The sequence below is a fragment of the Marmota marmota genome, unplaced genomic scaffold, assembly GCF_001458135.2.
Source record: "Marmota marmota marmota unplaced genomic scaffold, marMar, whole genome shotgun sequence".
NCBI lineage: Eukaryota > Metazoa > Chordata > Mammalia > Rodentia > Sciuridae > Marmota > Marmota marmota.
The window spans coordinates 10297071-10317229 of NW_026000205.1; the positions used below are offsets into that span (position 1 = coordinate 10297071).

At 36.4% G+C, this 20159-nt stretch overlaps 1 protein-coding gene across 3 annotated transcripts in view; it reads left to right on the forward strand.

Moving 5' to 3' along the window:
* The window catches only part of LOC107151771 (zinc finger protein 570), a 20613-nt gene extending 583 nt beyond the window's left edge, over positions 1-20030 (forward strand). Inside the window, exons 2-5 of one of the 3 annotated variants that reach the window (XM_048791124.1) lie at positions 404-584; positions 6125-6251; positions 6578-6673; positions 17091-20030. In XM_048791124.1, coding sequence (XP_048647081.1) covers positions 459-584; positions 6125-6251; positions 6578-6673; positions 17091-18448 — 1707 coding nt within the window. In that variant the 5' untranslated portion in view covers positions 404-458 and the 3' untranslated portion in view covers positions 18449-20030. The remainder of the gene's footprint in view (positions 1-403; positions 585-6124; positions 6252-6577; positions 6674-17090) is intronic. The other 2 variants (XM_015497164.2, XM_048791125.1) reach the window with 2 other exon arrangements.
* Positions 20031-20159: the final 129 nt, after the last annotated feature.

Consider the following 20159-nt stretch of genomic DNA (forward strand, 5'->3'; position numbering starts at 1 on the left):
GGGGGGGGGGGCTGCCTGTTTGAGACTGTTTATGCCCCTGGCCTTTAACTGGCATGTGTGAAGCCGACGTTAACACTGTAATAGTTTTTAAGATTTGGGGTATAGGAGGGACTGAGCGAGATTGTGTGCCACTCAGTGTCTTTTAGCCAAGTGCTGTCAGTGTGCCACCGAATTTCGGAATGACTGATCTGTTGAAAAGGAGGACTGTGGAGTCAGTCAAACCTTTATCTGATCTTGATGCTCTTATTGGTTAGATGTCTTTTATGTAAATGATTACACTCCTGAGAGTCTTTGTTAAATCTGAAAGTCATCTGCTAAATGATAAATTGGGACGTGATTTAGGAATGGATTAAACTGTATGCAAATAAATTCCTAGCTCTTCCTTATGCTTTCTTTATTTGAGGGAAGATTGCAACCAGAAGGAAGAGAAGCCTAAAAGTCTAGATTGGCAATTCTGGATGCTGCAAGGAAAGTTTCTCATGTTCCCTTTCCCATGTCAGTCAACTGAGGTCACTGCCATTTCTCAAGTGAAGAGCCAGGAGGAAGAAACAATGGCTGTTGAACTTCTTAATGCCATGTACCAGGTGAGTTAGAATTTTCTCTTTCCTGAAGTGCCATCTTGCTTTTCAAAACAAACAAACATTAACTTTCCTTCTGCTGAAACTTTCTGAGTAGCCAATCATTTCACTTCTCAAAATTCTCTGATAGGGGCTAGGGATATAGCTCAGTTGATAGAGTGTTTCTCTCATACACAAGGCCCTGGGTTCAATCCCCAGCACCGGGGAGAGGGAGGAAACTCTCCAAACTCTTGGCATCTCATTCAGAATAAAAGAATGGCCTGCAGAGCCCTACTGACTATCCCCCTTGACTTTATCTAATTTCACTCTTCAGTCAGTTCTTACTTCCTTGTAATGAGTTAAATACTTTGTTTTTGTTTTTGTTTTTTTTGATGGTGCTGGGGATTGAACCCAGGGCCTTATGCATGTGAGGCAAGCACACTACCAATCTATATTCCCAGCCCCCCAGATACATTCTTAATGCATGGCTTTGCACTTGCTATTCCTTCTTCCTGGCATCCTGTTCCCTCAGATAACAGATACAAGCCAGCTTCTTCATTCTAATCCCTTCCCAAACATCATTCAAGCATTCAATGGACTTTTATTAAGAACTTATTAACTTTGGATACCACAGGGCTTAGTGTTGGTCCTCCTGCTCTATCTACATTCACTCTTAGATGATCTCATCCTATCTCATAGCTTGACATACCATCTATTATGCTAACAAACATAAAGTTGTATACAGTTTAGACCTCTCTCCTGACTTTTATCTGACTGCCTACTCAACATCTTCATTTGGTTTCATAATATCTCAAATGCAAACATTTCTCAAATTGAGTGAAATGAGCCAATAGAAGTTTGGGAACATGAGTGACATGATTTGATTCTCATTTTAGTAGGATCACTCTGGTTGCTGTTGAAAATAAACTGAATGGAACAAGGATAGAAAAATGGAAATCAACCAAGAAACCCTTATATTACAGCCCTATCACAAGCTAAACTCTTCCATTAGGGAGTTCTGTTCTACCTTTAAAACATATCTAGAATCAGATTACTTTTTACTACCAGCATTTCCATTCTGTTCAGAATCATTTCTCACTTGGATTAATGCTATATTTCTCCTAACTTAAATTTCTACTTCCATTCTTATTCTCTTTAGTCTATTCTCAGTGGAGCAGCCATAGTAATCCTGTGAACATATATTTCATGATATTCTTCATAAGGATGGGGTGTGAATGGAAGTAATAAAGAACACAGACAACTCTTTCAAATTATTGTAAGGATAGGAGAAAAATGGATGATAACTTAAGGAAAAAGTGTGGTTAACTAGGTTTCAGAATAGTGGGTGCTATACTTTGGATCTTGAATGTCCCCCAAAGGCCCAAGTGCTGAAGTCTTGATCCATAGCCTGTAGCCCTAGAGGGAGGTGGTAGAAGACCTTAGTCATTAGTGGTATGCCCTAGAAAGGGATTTTGAGACCCTCACCCCTTCCTCCATCCCCCCCCCTCTCTCCCCCATCAAGTGAGCACCTCCTCTGCCATATACTTCCACTATGATATAATGCACAATCACAGTTTCCAGCACAGTAGGGCCAAGTGACCACGGACTGAAACCTCTGAAACCAGGAGCTGTTATCATAATTTGTTAGGGGTTAAATGTTTTAAGTTTAGAATTTAAACTCCTTATGAGTTGATTATTGCAGGTATTTTGTTTTAGTAGCAGAAAGCTGACTCACACAATGTGTATGTTTTGTAGCCTGATGTTAACAATTCAGTAGAAAGGGACAATTTGAAGATAAAAAGAGAGGAGGGAATTGCTGGAAAAATGTGCTTGAGTAGATAAGAGGAGCTGAGAGGTTAGCCTTTTCTAGGAAAATGAGCTTTCATTTATATTAATAGGGGCAAGTTAGAGTATGTAGGTATGGTCAATGTATTGGCGTTAAGGGAGTTTGTGGAATTTCTCTTCAAATGGCTTTTGTTTTTAATAGTGTTCTGTTTGTTAAGTTAGGAGGAAAAAATAAACAGAATACCAAATCATCATATGAGAGTCAGGATGGAGGAGAAGGAGGTATTGAAGATTTGAGGAAAAGGGGGAAAGTATCAAGTGGTCATTTAAAGGAGTGGGGAAACAAACATGCTAGGAAATGTATCATGTAAGAGAGCATTTTGGCTCACTTGAGATTAGTGATCATGAATTTAAAGTGAAACTAGTTAGCATAGCTGGTGTAATTTTCTCCAGTGAAGTTCAACTCTGCTGGGTATAGGCACAGAGTAAGTGGACAGATGGCTGTGGTTAACCAAATCAGTACAATCAAAAGAAGGGCAGGGAAGTTGAGGTTATATATAAGGGATGGTTATCACAAATTGTTGTGTTACAAAGTGAGGTTGTGTGGGATGAGGAATAGTGAAAATATGGTAAGATCATTGAATTATAAGTTCTAGTGGGTATTAGAGGGCAACACTTGAAATATAGGAGGTATAAATCAGAGTAGGACGATGGAAATTATGGAGGCATTGGTGCTTACTGATAAGGTCTGGTAATGAAAGTAAAATGACTGTGGAAATATGGAGGACAAGATTATTGTAGCAGGGGAGGACTAACAGACCAAGTTGTTGGGAGTTACTTATATGGATATTGAAATGGCCAAATATTATGAGAAGAATAGAGTGACAATAAACCAGGTACTGAAGTGTTCGAGGAATGACAGAGATACCTACTGGGAATTGTTAGACAGCTAAAATAAGGAGGGATGGTGAATGGCATGGTCTGATTTCATGAGGTTTAAAACTCAATGCCTTTTAAAAAGGAGGAAGGGGGAAATGGTCTGGAAACAATGTGAGGAGTAGAGAGGTCACCTGCATCACTTCCAAATACCATGGCACAAGAAATGTGGGAAATAAGAGTCATCAGATGACAGGGCATCAGAGAATTAGTCTACTTAGCTGGAAGCCATGTTTTTCTAAGGGCAAAAAGTGAAGGGAACTATTTTTTTGCTTCAGACTGGTTTGATTGATAATTTGATTGATTTTTGAAGTATATTTGTCCTTCAGAATCTCTGGAGTATTCGTTCCAGGACCCCTGCCAATAAAAAACCCAAGAATGCTCAAGTCTCTGTCATAAATTAGTATAGTATTTCCATATAATCTCCCATATACTTTTTTGGGGGGGTGGTACTGGGGATTGAACTCAGGGGCACTTGACCACTGAGACACATCCCCAGCCCTATTTTGCATTTTATTTAGAGACAGAGTCTCAGTGAGTTGCTTAGCACCTTGCTTTTGCTGAGGCTGGCTTTGAACTCGTGATCCTCCTGCCTCAGTCTCCCAGGCTGCTGGGATTACAGGCAAGCACCATGGTACCCAGCCCTCCCATATACTTTAAATCATCTCTAGATTATTTATAATATTTAATATATGCTAAATGCTATGCACACAGTAGTTATACTACATTGTTTAGGGAATAATGACAAGAAAAAAATATCTGTACAATTCAATACAGACAATATTTTCTCCAAAAATGTTTTTATCTCAACGCAGATGCAGAACACACAAATATGAGGGATAACTATATTATCATAATTTGTTAGGGGTTAAATGTTTAAGTTTAGAATTTAAACTCCTTATATTGACTTGGTTTTTATTTTTGTTGACTGTGTAGATTAATTTAAATCAAAGAATCAGTGAAAAATGTCATATATAAATATGTATACATTTACTACATATGTTTATATAAGCTAAGGAAAACATTTCGGTAAGAATATATATACCATACCAGCCAAACCGTTAGCAGTTACAGAGAGGGAACTATTCACGTTGTATTTCATATAATTGAGGAAAAAAATGTTACTGAGTTGAAAAACTCTGGGAAACTTTTGTTTCTACGGCTACGGACACAGTTCCTTTAATGGAAGAAAAAGTCATTTCTTTTTATTGCCCTTTATAGTCACGTCTTTTACTTTTATTAAAATAATAATAATAATAATTAAAAGTCCACACATTATATTAGTTTCATCAGCAAGGGGTCACATTAAAGAAACACATTTTCTTTTTTTTTAGTTTCTTTTCTTTATTTTTAATTTTTTTAAATATCTTTATTTTGTTTATTTTTATGTGGTGCTGAGGATCGAACCCATGGCCTTGTACATGCTAGGCGAGCGCTCTACCGCTGAGCCACAACCCCAGCCCCAAACACATATTTCTTAACACAAAAACTCAAAATTCTGGATTAAAGTATTTGAATTTTAATGGAATTGATGATTTGCTATGCTTGGTTTTTAGAAATATGCCAAGTACTTCCTGATGTCACTTTTAAAACCCCTATAGTTGGGCTGGGGATGTGGATCAAGCGGTAGCGAGCTCGCCTGGCATGCATGCGGCCCGGGTTCGATCCTCAACACCACATACAAAGATGTTGTGTCCGCCAAAAACTAAGAAATAAATATTAAAAAATTCTCTCTCTCTCTCTCTCTCTCTCTCTCTCTCTCTCTTTAAAAAAAAAAAACCTATAGCTCTTGAAATTTTCAAACAATTCATTCATGAATTCAGGTTATTCGGTATCCGAATGCCTCATGTGGATCACATGCTGTCCTTTGAGGATACACCAGTGACCAAAGCAAAAGCACTCTGCCCTCATGGAGGTTGAATTTTAATGGGGGAAAGAGGACAGACAATAATAACAAAATAAGTACTTTGAAGGAAAATAAAACAGGGTTATGAGAACACGAAATTGGATTAGGAGCATGGCTGTGTATGTGTGTGTGTGTGTGTGTGTGTGTGTGAGAGAGAGAGAGAGAGAGAGAGAGATGGGGGATTGAACTATATCCCCGGCCCTTATTTTTATTTTGACACAAGATTGTCGCATCTCACGACTAAACCAGTCAGGGTCACTCCAAGTGTATTTGAGGAATAAATAAAGACACAGACACAGAAAGTACCTTTCCTTTGAGTTAGTGACTACTCCTCAGCTGCAGCTTCCACGTGGAGGGCAAGGCAGGCAAGAAAGAGAGCGAGGAGGAGCATGAGCCGAACCATTTTATTGGGAAGAAGCCATTCAAATGAGGCAAGGGGTAGGATTACAAAGGAACAAGTGAGTGTAGCTCAAACCACCACCACCACCACCCCCACCCCACCCCCCCGCCCCGCCGTGGGTGACACCTACACTTGAAGCCATGCCTCACTATCCGAGCAGGGTAACACCCAAGTTACTGCTACCTGGCACTGCTGTTCTAGACTGAAGGCAATAATTGGTCAGAACCTGGTGCTTCAGGACTTAAGGGCGTTTGCATCTAGGGCAGCTCCCGACACAAGATTTTGCTTAGTTGCTGAGGTTGGCCTCAAACTTGCAAATACTCCTCCCTCAGCCTCTTAGTACCTGAGATTACAGGTGTGCACCATCATGCCTGACCAGCAATGCTCTTTCATACAGAATAATCTGAGACGTAGGCCCTCAGGGGGAACACGGCTGACATATTTAAGGATGCAGTATAAGGGAGAACCCTGTATGCTTGGGTCAGAGTAAAAGAGGTGAGTATGATAAGGGACGAAGTTAATTCATTTATTTTCTTTCAGGATTTGGTGACCTTCAGAGATGTGGCTGTAGACTTCTCCCAAGAAGAGTGGAATTGTCTGGATTCCTCTCAGAGGCATTTATACAGTAATGTGATGTTGGAAAACTATAGGATCTTGGTGTCATTGGGTAAGGATATCTTCCCCTTACAGAACTGTACTTGTACTCATAAGGGGCTCTTTGCTACCACCTTTGTAAACTTTTGGATAGCTGCTATCCAAAAGTGTCTGCTGGCTGTGCCAAACAAATGGTTTAATGTTTGTGACATTGGTAGTGGACAAGTCTACTGTTGACCTATGTCTGAAGCTTTATCTTCCCGTCCTTCTGATACATGTCCTTTACACATTTTTCCTTGACTTCCTGTAAGCTCCATCTTCCCTGACTGTCCAAGGATCCAATCTGAGTTTTGGGCTATCCACAGCATGACCAAGTACTGTTTCTTTCCATATGTGCAGGTCTTTGCTTTTCTAAGCCAAGTGTGATATTATTGTTGGAACAAGGAAAAGAGCCATGGATGGTGAAGAGAGAGTTCACAAATGGCTTGTGTTCAGGTGAGTGAAGAGGAATAGGCAGGAAAAAACCTTTGCAGGTGGGATGGGGATGTGGCTCATTGGCAGAGCATTTGTCTAGCATGTACAAGGTCCTGGGTTCCATCCCCAGCACTGAAAAACAAACAAAACCTTTGCAAATGACAGCTCAGTTTGATTCAAAGAAATCACCTCTTCATTATTATTTATGGGCCTGCTCTCACATGTTCTAGGGCTTAATAGAAACTTGGGGCCTTCTAGGATGTTCTCCCACATGTGTTATTCTTAACTCTCCTTTCACACTTTGCCCTCTACTTTCTTATAACTTGTTTAATATTCTCTGAGTCCTGTTTCTTTTCTGTTTCATAATCTTATCCTAGTCTTTTTTTTTTCTTTTTCTTTTTTCTTCTGGCACTAGGGATTGTGTCCAGGGCTTCACACATGCTAGCTAGGCAAGCGCTCTACCCTGAGCTCTATCCCCAGCCCTCCTCTTCCAGTCTCTAAAAAAATCTTTCTCAAGCTGGGCACAAACCTGTAATCCCAGTGACTCAGGAGGCTGAGGCAGGAGAACTTCCAGCTCAAGTAGCCTGAGCAATTTAATATGACCCTGTCTCAAAATTTTAAAAAAGTAAAAGGGGGACTGGGGTTGTGGCTTAGTGGTAAAGCACTTGCCTAGCATGAGTGAGGCACTGGGTTCGATCCTCAGCAACCACATATAAATAAATAAATAAATAAATAAATAAATAAATAAATAAATAAATAGGTATTGTATCCATCTACAACTAAAAAATACTTAAAAGGGAGCGGGGGCTGGTGGAGTGCCCCTAGGTTTAATCCCCAGTACAAAACAAAATGAAACAAACAACTTTTCCCAATTTTGAGCCATACAGATACCCCTAAATGAAGTACCAGGTTCAAATCCTGCCTGAAACTTACATGCCAGTGAAATTCTAGGAATGTTGCTTAACCTGTATGCTTTTAAAAAATATATTTTTAGTTGTAGATGGACACAATACCTTTATTTTATTTATTTATTTGTATGTGGTGCTGAGGATCAAACCCAGAGCCTCACACGTGGTAGGCAAATGCTCTACCACTGAGCTACAATCCAAGCCCTTTAACCTGTGCTTTTTGTTTTATCATCTCCAAAATTGGATAGTACTTTTAAAAAAAATATCTTTAAATTTGTTAACAGACCTTTATTTTATTCATTTATTTGTATGTGGTGCTGAGAGTCGAACCCAGTGCTTCACACACACACGAGGCAACTGTTCTACGACTAAGCCACAACCCCAGCCCCCCTGAATAGTACTTTTAAAGTGCTTTGAACAGTGGGACTGGGGTTGTGGCTCAGTGCACGTGTTCGATCCTCAGCACCACATATAAATAAACAAATAAAATAAAGGTATTGTGTCCATCTACAAATAAAGTGTGTGTGTGTGTGTGTGTGTGTGTGTGCGCGCGCGCGCGTGCGTGCTTTGAACAATTCCATCTTATAGTATGAACTCAATAACTATTAGCTGCTATTAATAATAGAAGTTTCCAAACTATTTTTTTCTGAAGGATCACTTCATTTACCTTTAATCAACATTTTTGAATTTTCATTTTAAATAGGGTTTGAATCCTATTCCCCAGCTCACTCCCCAAGATGCTCAGGTGTTATATGTATGTATAAATAATCAAACAATTAACAGGCTAGTAGTGGAAATATGATATAGCTATAGAACAACACATATGAAGAGAAAGCTGACAGCTGACATCAAAGAAGCTCAGAGAAAAGGTGAGAGGCAGAGGAGTACAGGTAACTGTAAAGATGTTGGTCTTTAATGAAAACAGAGGTCAGCAGCTAGAAAGCATTTAAGGGAGAAGAGACTAAGAATTTAGTATTGCAATGTAGGAAGGAGTGTCAGATAGACATAGGAAACAGGTAAAATGAAAAACTAATGTTCATTGTAAACATTCTGTCAACCCCGTTTCCCAGGTCATTTCTCAGTTGCCTCTACCCAATCCTTTATGTCCTTGATCAATTTTCTAAGAAAAAATCTTTAATATGTTAGTATCAAAGGATATATGATTAAATCTCAATGATTAATATTATTAGATGAATCACACAAATATACATTATCATAGGTATGTAGTTTAAATAATAGAACAAAAATCTATTTACTACTACTATGTTTTCTTTTGTGGTACAGGGAATTGAACTCAGGGTCTTGCACATACTACACAAGTATTCTACCACTGAGCTACATTCCCACCCCTTTTTTATACTTTTATTTTGAGACAGGGTCTTGATAAGTTGCCCATGTTGGCTTCAAATTAGCAATCCTCCTGCCTCAGGCTTTCTGAGTAGCTGGGATGACAGGCATGCACCACTATGCTCGGCTCCACCTAACTGCTTCTTAGCTTGAGAGAAAATGGTCAATGCCATTGCAAGCCCTTGAGGGCCTCTTTGTAATGATACATGACTCCTCTACCATGGCCCATCCCACCCTCACTGGGTATCCATTATCTTATATTTTGCTTATCATGTCCTGGCGTCTCTTTATAGTTGTGAGATCCTAAAACAAAATGTACACGTGTGTGTGTGTGTGTGTGTGTGTGTGTGTGTATGTGCATATATACACATATATATATATTTACACACACATAGTATGTTTTCTTCCAAAAAAAGGAATAGGGCTGGGGTTGTGGCTCAGTGGTAGAGTGCTTGCCTCACATGTGTGAGGCACTGGGTTCAATTCTCAGTACTGCATATAAATAAATGGATTAAAATAAAGGTCTATCAACAACTAAAAAAAGGTTAAAAAAAAAGTTAAGAATATACCAGTGAAACTTCACATCACATACAACTGCAAGAATGGGAACCTAATTAGAATAAGTTATACTCCATGTATGTGTAATATGTCAAAGTACACTCTACTGTCATATAGATCAAAAAATAAATAAATAAAATCTCCATAATGAGAGTCAGAAAAAAAAGTTGAGAATATAACTGGGTGCAGTGGCACACAGCAATTCGGGAGGTGAGGCAGGAGGATCACAAGTTTAAGGCCAGCTTCGACAACTTAATGAGACCCTGTCTCAAAAACTAAAAAGAATTGGGGATAAAACAGTTGAAAATATACAGAGAGAGAGAGAGAAAGATATAAACAGTATATTTATGCATAGTATATTTTCTCAACTTTATGTATTTATTTATATTTATATATCCTGTAGGTATATGTGTGTGTGTGTGTATATATATATATTCATTCTTTTTATAGATAAAAACATTCTATGCATGTGATTCAGTGACCTTTTTTCTTTCATAAATGAAATTATGTCCCTGAGATTTAATCCATGTTGATTTTTATAGCTGTGGTCCATTGATTTATTTTTTAAAAAATTTTTAGGGCTGGGGTTGTGGCTTAGCAGTAGAGCACTCGCCTCGCATGTGCGAGACCCTGTGTTCAATCCTCAGCACCACATAAAAATAAATAAGTGAAATAAAGGTATTGTGTCCAACTACAACTAAAAAATAAATTTTAAAAAAATTGTTTTAAATGTCCTCCATTGTGGATTTTATCCACTGATGGTCACTTCAGTTGTTTACACTTTATGTTATTATAAATGTTACTTCTGTGAACATTATACATGACTGCTGATGTACACATGCTGGAATTCATGTAGACAGTGTAGCCATGAATTTATTAGACAATGCTTGTATTAATTTACATTTCAAAAAGTGGTGTGTGAGAGCACCCATTGCTCAACATTCATAATTTGTGAGTTCAAGATTTTTTGCCAACCTTTAGGTAAATAATATCCCTATACTTACAATTTGATTACTAAAGATATTGACCATCTTTTCCCATTTATAATAGCCATTAGGATTTCTTCTTTTGCGAAGTGCCTACTCCAGTCATTTGCTCATTTTAAGGAAAGTGTTTGTGTGTGTGTGTATGTGTGCACGTGCATGTATGACAATACATATATATTTTTCTTGTATATTTGTAGTTCATATTTTTTATAATATTTTANATTTTGAGACAGGGTCTCCTAAATTGCTTAAGAGTCTTGCAAAGTTGCTGAGGCTGGCTTTGAACTTGCAATTCTCCTGCCCCTGAGTCGTTAGCCGCTCAGGTTTCAGGCATGCACCACTGAACCTGGCTTTCTTTTAATGTTATAATTTATTTTCTCTTATGAAGTTATACATTAGAACATTGTTTTGTTGTGTTGTATAGATTTATATTTGTCATTTTCTTTTTTCATCCCAGAACTTTTTGCCAAAGCAAATTCTTTATAAATATTTTAGAGGCATATTATTCATATAAACTATTTTGCTATTGTTGTTATTGCTTTGTTCATTTGTTTTGTATGTTGATTTTTCTGTCTCGCATACAAGAACAGATTGACAGATATTTATATAATCTCTTTAGAAATATCTTTCCAGGGGCTGGGGATGTGGCTCAGGGGTAGAGTGCTTACCTAGCATGTGTGAGGCACTGGGTTCAATTCTCAGCACCATATAAAAATGAATAAATAAGATAAAGGTATTGTGTCCATCTACAACTAAAAAAAAAAATTTAAGGTCTTTCCACACATTTCTGACTTTTGTTATTGATATTAAGAAGTCAACTCTCAATAATGTCTTATTCCTTTCTACTTTTAAGAACTTTCTTCTCTTGTCCTTGTTATTCTATTTTCAGTATTGTATCTAGATACAAATTTGTTTTATTTTATTTATGCTGGGGATAAAACTCCATACTTCATACATGATAAACTTCGAGGTCTACCACAGAGGTGTACTCCCTAGTCCTCTTGATATTTAACTGTATTTGGGATTTAGTATATTCATTCATGTAGCATATGTCCGAATTTCTTCCCCTTTTAAGTCTGAATTAAGTTTCATTTTATGTGTATACCGCATTGTTTATTCATTCATTGTTGAATACTTTGGTTGCTTCCACCTTTTGGCTAGTGTGTAAAACACAGTTATGAATGAGTGTACAAATATCTCTTTGGTTCTCTGTTTTAGGTACTTTGGGATACCTGCCCAGAAGTAGAACTGTTAGATTCCCATGGTATTCTATTTCTAATTTTTTAAGAAGCCATCATACTGTATCCCATAGTGGCTGCACCATTTTACATTCTTACCCGCAATGCACAGGTGTTCCACTTTTCTCCACATCCTCACTAACTTTCTGGCTTTGTTTCATTTTTGTTTTAATAGTGTCCATCCTAATTGTGGTTTTGGTTTGCATTTACCTAATGATTAATGATGTTGAATATATTTTCAAGTGCTTGTTTGTTGTCTATTTGAATATCTTCTTTGGAGAAATGTCTATTCAAGTCCTTTGCCTATTTTTGAATTGGGTTTTGTTGTTGAGTTGTAGGAGTTCTTTATATACTCTGATTTTTAATCCCTTATCTGATAAATGATTTGTAAAATTTTCTTCAATTCTGTTACTTGCTTTTTCACTTTCAAAAGTTTTAGATTTGAGGGCTGGGGTTGTAGCTTAAGAGCGGAGCCCTTGCCTCATATGTATGAGGCACTGAGTTTGATCCTCAGAACCACATAAAATTAAATAAAGGTATTGTGTAATCTACAACTAAAAATATTTTTTTCAGTTTTAAGTTTTTAGTCCAATTTGTTTATTCTTTTGTTGCCTTGCTTTTAGTGTTATAACTAAGAACTTATTGTCAAATCTGATGTTATGAAGTTTTTCCCCTCCTTCTTAGAGTTTTATAGAGTAGGTCTTCTTTTTTTCATTTTGAGTTAATCTTTGTATACTGTGTAAGGTAAGAGTCCATCTTCATTATTTTTCATGTGGATACCCAACTTTCCCCAAACCCATTTGTTGAAAAGAATGTCCTTTCTCATTGAATGGTCTTGGTACTCTCGCAGAAAATAATTCAACCACATATGTGAGGGTTTACTTCTGGGTTCCCTGTTATATTCCATTGGTTTGTATGTCTGTAGAACACTATTTTAGTTACTGTACCTTTGTAGTAAATTTTGAAATCAGAAAGGGTGAGACCTCTGACTTTCTTCAATTTTTCAACATTGTGCTATTAATAATTCCTTCAGATTTTCTATTTCTAGAAAAAGATTGTTGGAATTTTAATATGGATTACATTGAATTTATAAATCACTTTGGGAAGTTTTAACATCTTAATATTAAATCTTCCAGTGAACAAACAGAGGATGACTTTCCATATATTGGTATCTTTAATTTCTTACAGCAATATTGTTTAATTTTTAGGATATAAGTATTTCACTTCCTTAGGTAAGTTTATTCCTTATTTCTTCATTTTCTTTTCAGATAATTTGTTGTTAGTGTCTGAAATGCACCTGTTTTTGTGTATTGATTTTGTATCCTGACACTAAGCTATGACTCCAGCTCTGCTGAATTCTTTTATGGGTTCTAGTAGTTTTTTGGTAGAATTTTACTTATTGCTTACCAACTCAGGTGCCTTTAATTTCTTGATCTTTCCTCATTGCTCTAGCTAGGATACTTCAAGTACTATGATTTAATAAAAGGGACAAAGGAGGCATTCTTGCCTTGTTCCTGATCTTGGAAGAATATTTTCAGTCTTTCTTTATTGAATGTGATCTGTGCTGTGAGGTTTTCAGACCTATACAGCTTTTATTATGTTTCAGAAGTCTTCTTGTAGTTTTTGGTTTGTTGAGAGTTTTTACCATGAAAAGTTGAAAGGATACAAAAGGTTGTTGAATTTTGTCAATTGTTTTCCTTCATTAATTGAAATGATCATGTGTTTTCTTTCATTCTGTTATTGTGGTGTTTTATATTGATCAGTGTTCATATGTTGAAACTTCCTTATGTTTCAGGAATGACTCTCACTTTGTATTGTATAATTCTTTCAGTATACAGTTGAATTCCGTTAGCATTTTGTTGAGGATTTTTGCATCAGTATTCTTACGAAATACCAATCTATGGTTTTCTTAATAATATGTTTGGCTTTGGTATCATGATAATGCTGACCTCATATAATGAGTTTGGATATCTTTGCTCTTCGATTTTCTGTTTGAAGAGTATTGATATAAACTCTTTTTTGAATGTTTGACAGAATTCATCAGGTAAGCCATCTTTTCCTAGCCTTTTCTTTGTTGGAGATTTCAAATGATTGACTCAGTCTCCTTATTTATAGTAGTGTTGTTCAGGTTTTCCGTTATGTTATGATTTTGTTTGGGTTTGAGCTTTCAGGTATTTGTCCATTTCATTCAAGTTACCCAGTTTGCTGGCATACAGCAAGTCATAGTACTGTCTTGTAATCCCATCTGTAAAAATGATAGTAATGTCACTGTTTCTGATTTTACTTAGGTCTTCTCTATTTTTTTCCTTAGTCAATCTAGCTAAAGGTTTATCAGTTTTGTTATCTTTTCAAAACATAGCTCTTGGTATATTTGTATATTTGATTCTTTTTCAGAGTATTTTTCTTCCTGAAACATAAGGAAGCTTCAACATATGAACACTGATCAATATAAAACACCTTAATAACAGAATGAAAGAAACCACATGATCATTTTAATTAATAAAGAAAAACATTTGACAAAATTCAACAACCTTTTATTTTTTCTCTCTCTTGCCTTCTCTCTCTCTCTCTCTCTCTCTCTCTCTCTTTCCTGGACCTAGTTATTGAACCCAGGGCCTCTTGCATGTAAGGCAAACACTCTCACTGATCTACACTCCTCTACCTTTTAATTTTTCAAGGTTTTTTTTCTTTTAGTAAAGAGAATTTAACTAAGATGTGCTTTACTACTGAGCCACATCCCCTAGCCCGTTTTAGTTTTCATTTTGAGACAGGGTCTCATTTCCTTCCACTTCAGCCTCCTGAGTTGCTGGGATTACAGATGTGCACCACCACGCCTGACTTGATTTTGCTCATTTCTTGTAAAGTTTATTTCTATCGAATTTTCCCCATTTGGTGATGGTGTTGTCAGTGCTAAAGGTATCTTCTTAATGTTAATTATTTTATTTTTAAATTTATTCTAAAATTGGAAAGTACATTTGTATTAGATAAAAATGTAGATGTATAAACAATAACCTCTCCCATAGCCCTTATGTTCTATTATGTGCCCTCTTTTTAAAAATCATTTGTGGGTTTTATCCAAACCACCACATAAACAAAATTCATTTTTTTTCCAATTTTTTTTTAGTTGTTGAGGACCTTTATTTTTATTTATTTGTTTACATGCAGTGCTGAGAATAGAACCTAGTGCTTCACACATGCTAGGCAAGTGCTCTATCACTGAGACACAACCCCAGCCCACAAAATTCTTTTTAATAACTACTTTTATTTTTATTATTACTATTATTTATTTTTGACATTCCTTGCCTAATATATTTTAATACCTTGTTTTTTATGTTGAAGTATATTTGATTCTTTTTCAGAATATTCATGAAACAAGTTGTTATACCTTTATTATCATGAGGTATTATTGCAGTCCTGACTCCTTTTTGTTTACATTTGCCACTTCTCTTTTGCTGATTTCTTCTCTTTTCCTGTATATCTTAATGTTGGGAGTGCTCTAGGGTTCATTCCTTGCTCTTTCCTCTTCTCTTTATCTACACTCATTTTTTCAGATACATCTTTAAATACCATCTTATATGCTGACAACTTCCAATTTTAAATCTCTAGTCCACACTTAACTTCTTAACTTCCAGCATCATGTGTTCATTTGCCCACTCTAAAGGACACCTTAAAAACATTTAAAACTGAACTCCAGATCTTTCAGACCTTTTTGCCCAGACCTGCAATACTCATATCACCATTGATAGCTACTCTATACTTCATTGCTCAGATCAGAAACTTTGAAATTATGCTTGATTCATCTCTTTCTATCACATGTCGTATCCTGTCTGTCAGGATATCTTCTTGGATCTACCTATAAAATATACTGAGGATCTTACCACCTCTTCATACCTCCACTAATATCTATCTGGTGTGAATGGCTATCATCTCTCACCAGAATGACTCGAATAGGTCTCCTTACTTCTCCCCTTGTTTCCTACTTTACAATAATTTCGTAATACAGCAACTGCCCACAGAACACTCCATCTGACTATTCAGAACAAAATGCCTATAAAATTTAAATAATCTGGTCACCCTTTACCTCCTAGCTTCATCTCCTACTACTCAGTCCTTTCTAGCCATACTTCTAGTGTGAAAAGGAATAGTCCTTCCCGCTATTCCCTAAATACACTAGGTATGTTTCTACTTTTACGTCTTTTTAAACTGGTTCTCTCTTCTGCACAAAATGTTTTTTTCCTAAAAATATAGGTGACTAATTTCTTCACTTCATTCAGATCTTTGCTTGAATGTTAACTTATGAATTATTATCTTTTGGTACCATGGAGTGAACACAGGAGTGCTTTACTACTGAGCCTCATCTCCAGCCCTTTTTATTTTTTATTTTGAGCCAGTCTGACCTTGAACTTGCCATCCTCCTTCCTCAGCCTCCCAGGTTGCTGGGATTATAGGCGCGCACCACCACACCTGCCTGACTTATTAATGATTCTTACCTTTGACTTCACCAGCACTCCTGATTTCCCTTACCCTGCTTTCCTCTTCCTGAAGCACTTAGTTTCTTCTAATGTACAATAACATTTACTTACTTATTTTCAGTCCCTTCTAAGAAATAAAGTCCATGAAGGTAAAAATGTTTGTTTTATGGCATTAAAAGCATCTAGGACAGTGTCTAGTACTAAATATTTAATCTAAGTATTTGTTCAATAAATGTTCTTTTTTAAAGATATTTTTTAGTTGTCAATAGATCTTTTATTTATTTATATGTGGTGCTAAAGATCGAACCCAGGGCCTCACACATGCCAGGCAAGTGCTCTACCCCTGGCTCCAGCCCCCAATGAATGTTCTTAAATGAAACAGCTATAAGAATGGAGACTATATCCATGTCTGTATTCTTAACATAGATCTAAAATTATATCCGAATCCAACCATATCCATAAATCCTTCTTGCCCTGAAATTGACCTTACTGATTTTCTTATAATTCTAATCATTCCTCCTCAGGTTTCTAAATTTATTTATCATTTCAATTATTTCAACTTATTTCACTTTCTTTTCTTGCCCACTTCAAAACTAGGATAGCCAATGTTCTTTTGGGTTTCTTTGCTATAAAATTCACATGGTTAACTTTATTTCGATACCAGGGATTGAACCCATACGGGCTTAACTACTGAGCCACATCCCCAGCCCTTTTTTATTTTGAGATAGGGTCTAAGTAAGTTGCTTAGGGCCTCACTAAGTTCCTGAGGCTGGCTCTGAACTGACAATCCTCCTGGCTCAGCCTCTCTCAAGTCACTGGGATTACAGATGTGTAACCAGATCACATGGTTAACTTTATGAATGTAATTTAAGAAATGATCTTTCTGGCACAGAATAGAAGAGACATTTTTTTTCTTATTATTTTTTCAGGCTGGGAATCTATGTATGAGACTAAAGAATTAATGCCAAAGCAGGAACTTTATGAAGAACAATCATCCCAGAATATAATGGAAAAACTTACAAGCTTTGGGTTTGAGTACTCCAGTTTGAGAGAAGACTGGAAATGTGAAGGCCCTCTTGAAAGGCAACCAGGAAATCAGAAGACATGTTTCAAGAAAGAGACAATCCCTTATGAAGAAGCCTTTATTGATGAGAGAAAAGAAGAATATAACAAATCTTGGGGAAGTTTCCATCAGAACACCCTGCTTCATACACAACAGATAATCCCCAAAGAGGAGAAAGTATATAAACATGAAACATATAAGAAAAGCTTAAAAAACAGTTTGGTGGGTACTAAACCCAAGAGTGTCTATGCAGAGAAGAAAATTTTGAAATGTAATGATTGTGAAAAAGTCTTTAGCCAGAGCTCATCCCTTACTCTTCATCAAAGAATTCATACTGGAGAGAAACCGTATAAATGTGTGGAATGTGGGAAAGCCTTCAGTCAGAGATCAAACCTTGTTCAACATCACAGGATCCATACTGGAGAAAAACCCTATGAATGCAAGGAATGTAGGAAAGCCTTCAGCCAGAATGCACATCTAGTTCAACATCTGAGAGTTCATACTGGAGAAAAACCTTATGAATGTAAGGTATGTAGGAAAGCCTTCAGCCAGTTTGCCTATCTTGCTCAACATCAGAGAGTTCACACCGGAGAGAAACCTTATGAATGTATTAAATGTGGGAAAGCATTTAGCAATAGATCATCCATTGCTCAACACCAGAGAGTTCATACTGGAGAGAAACCTTATGAATGTAATGTCTGTGGGAAAGCATTTAGCCTTCGTGCATACCTTACTGTACATCAGAGAATACATACTGGAGAAAGACCTTATGAATGTAAGGAATGTGGGAAAGCCTTCAGCCAGAATTCACACCTTGCTCAACATCAGAGAATTCATACAGGAGAAAAACCTTATAAATGTCAGGAATGTAGGAAAGCATTCAGCCAGATTGCCTACCTTGCTCAACATCAAAGAGTTCATACTGGAGAGAAACCCTATGAGTGTATTAAATGTGGGAAGGCTTTCAGCAATGACTCATCCCTTACTCAACATCAGAGAGTTCATACTGGAGAAAAACCTTATGAATGTAATGTTTGTGGAAAGGCTTTTAGTTACTGTGGATCCCTTGCCCAACATCAAAGAATTCATACTGGAGAGAGACCCTATGAATGTAAAGAATGCAAGAAAACCTTCAGGCAACATGCACACCTTGCTCATCATCAGAGAATTCACATTGGGGAATCCCTCTCACCACCCAATCCAACCAATCACCAAGTCTTATAAATTCAATCTCCTAAATATTTCTGGAATTTTACTCCTTATTTTTAATATTGTTACCTTAAGTCTAAGATTCATCTCACGTAGATCAGTGTAACAGCTTTCTAATGGGCCTTCTGGTATTCTTTTTTTGCCACCCTTAAATCCATTTCCCATAATGCACCCAAACTGAAGTTTTAAAGTTTAAGAATTAACGTATCTCTAGTTAAAACTGTTTTTTGCAGGGCTGGAGTTGTGGCTCAGGGGTAGAGTACTTGCCTAACATGTGTGATGCCCTAGGTTCGATTCTCAGCATCACATATAAATAAATGAATAAAATAAAGGTCCATCAACATCTAAAAAATATTTTTTAAAAAACTGATTTTTGCTAGCTATTGTTTTTAAACTAACCACCCAGTCCAACCAATCACCAAGTCTTATAAATTCAATCTCCTTTAAAATTGTCATCACCTTTAAAATTGTCAATGAGGCTCTCCATTATCTGGTTCTTACATTCCACATAGCCTTATTTTATTCCAGTCTCTTCTAGGCATTAGGTACTTCCCAGGACTAAGAACTTGGATTCTGGAAAATCACTACTAATGGCATTGTGTGACTTTGAACAACTTGTTTTAATTATCTAAACATCAGGATTTTTTTTTCAAATAGGGATGACAAAAGATACTCTATTGTAGAAATGTATTAAATGAAATTGTGTCTATTGTAAATTGTTGCCTATTAAGTGAGGAATTTGCATGTAAAATTATTCATATAGAATGTCAACAATATCAGATAACCTAATATGTATTGGGTGCCTACTATGCACTAAGCACTGTTATACATACTCAACATACATTAACTCATTCACTCCTTAGACTTAAGACAATATTCATTAGTGGACAAGGTAGATAGCATCCCTGGGAAACATCAGACCAAAATTTGAAAAACAAAAATTTTAGAACATAAGACAGTCTTTATATTCTGAGTGAATAATCAATATAGACACAGGTAGTAGAACTATTATAACCAGTTTTAGAAAGTTTCTAAAGAGAATGGCTTGTATAAACCAATAAAATAAAGAAAATAAGGATTCACTGGGAAGAATACAGAACTTAAATTTAGGTCAAGGAAATAACAGAAATGGTCATTATTAACTTAAAAAAATTCATAGGTGCCATAAAAAAAAGCATCAACCCCAACTAATTGTATGGGTGAATTCAGGTAATTTTGAAAACATAAGTCGTCTTATATTATACAAAAAAATGTAAAGTTTGTGGATTTCAAAATTGAAATCAAAATGGAAAGGTAATCAAAGGCATAAAACAGTAGGCTAATATAGATAATATATGCTTTCATTCATTCAATGACTATCAAGTAGTTAGTCTTTGCTAGACACTATTTGAGGCATGAGAAGACAACCATGAACAATAGAAAATCATGTGCTCAATGGAGTTAAATTCCAGAGGCTGAAACAATTAAATTACTACTTAAATATAAAACAATAGATTTTCTTTTTTTAGTATTTATTTTTTAGTTGTAGTTGGACACAACACCTTTATTTCACTTGTTTATTTTTGTATGCGGTGCTGAGGATCAAACCCAGGGTCCTGCACATGCGAGACGAGTTCTCTACTTCTGAGCCACAACCCAAGCCCTAGATTTTCTTTTTTTAAATTTTTTTTTCAGTTGTAGGTGGTCACAATATCTTTATTTTTATGTGGTGCTGAGGATCGAACCC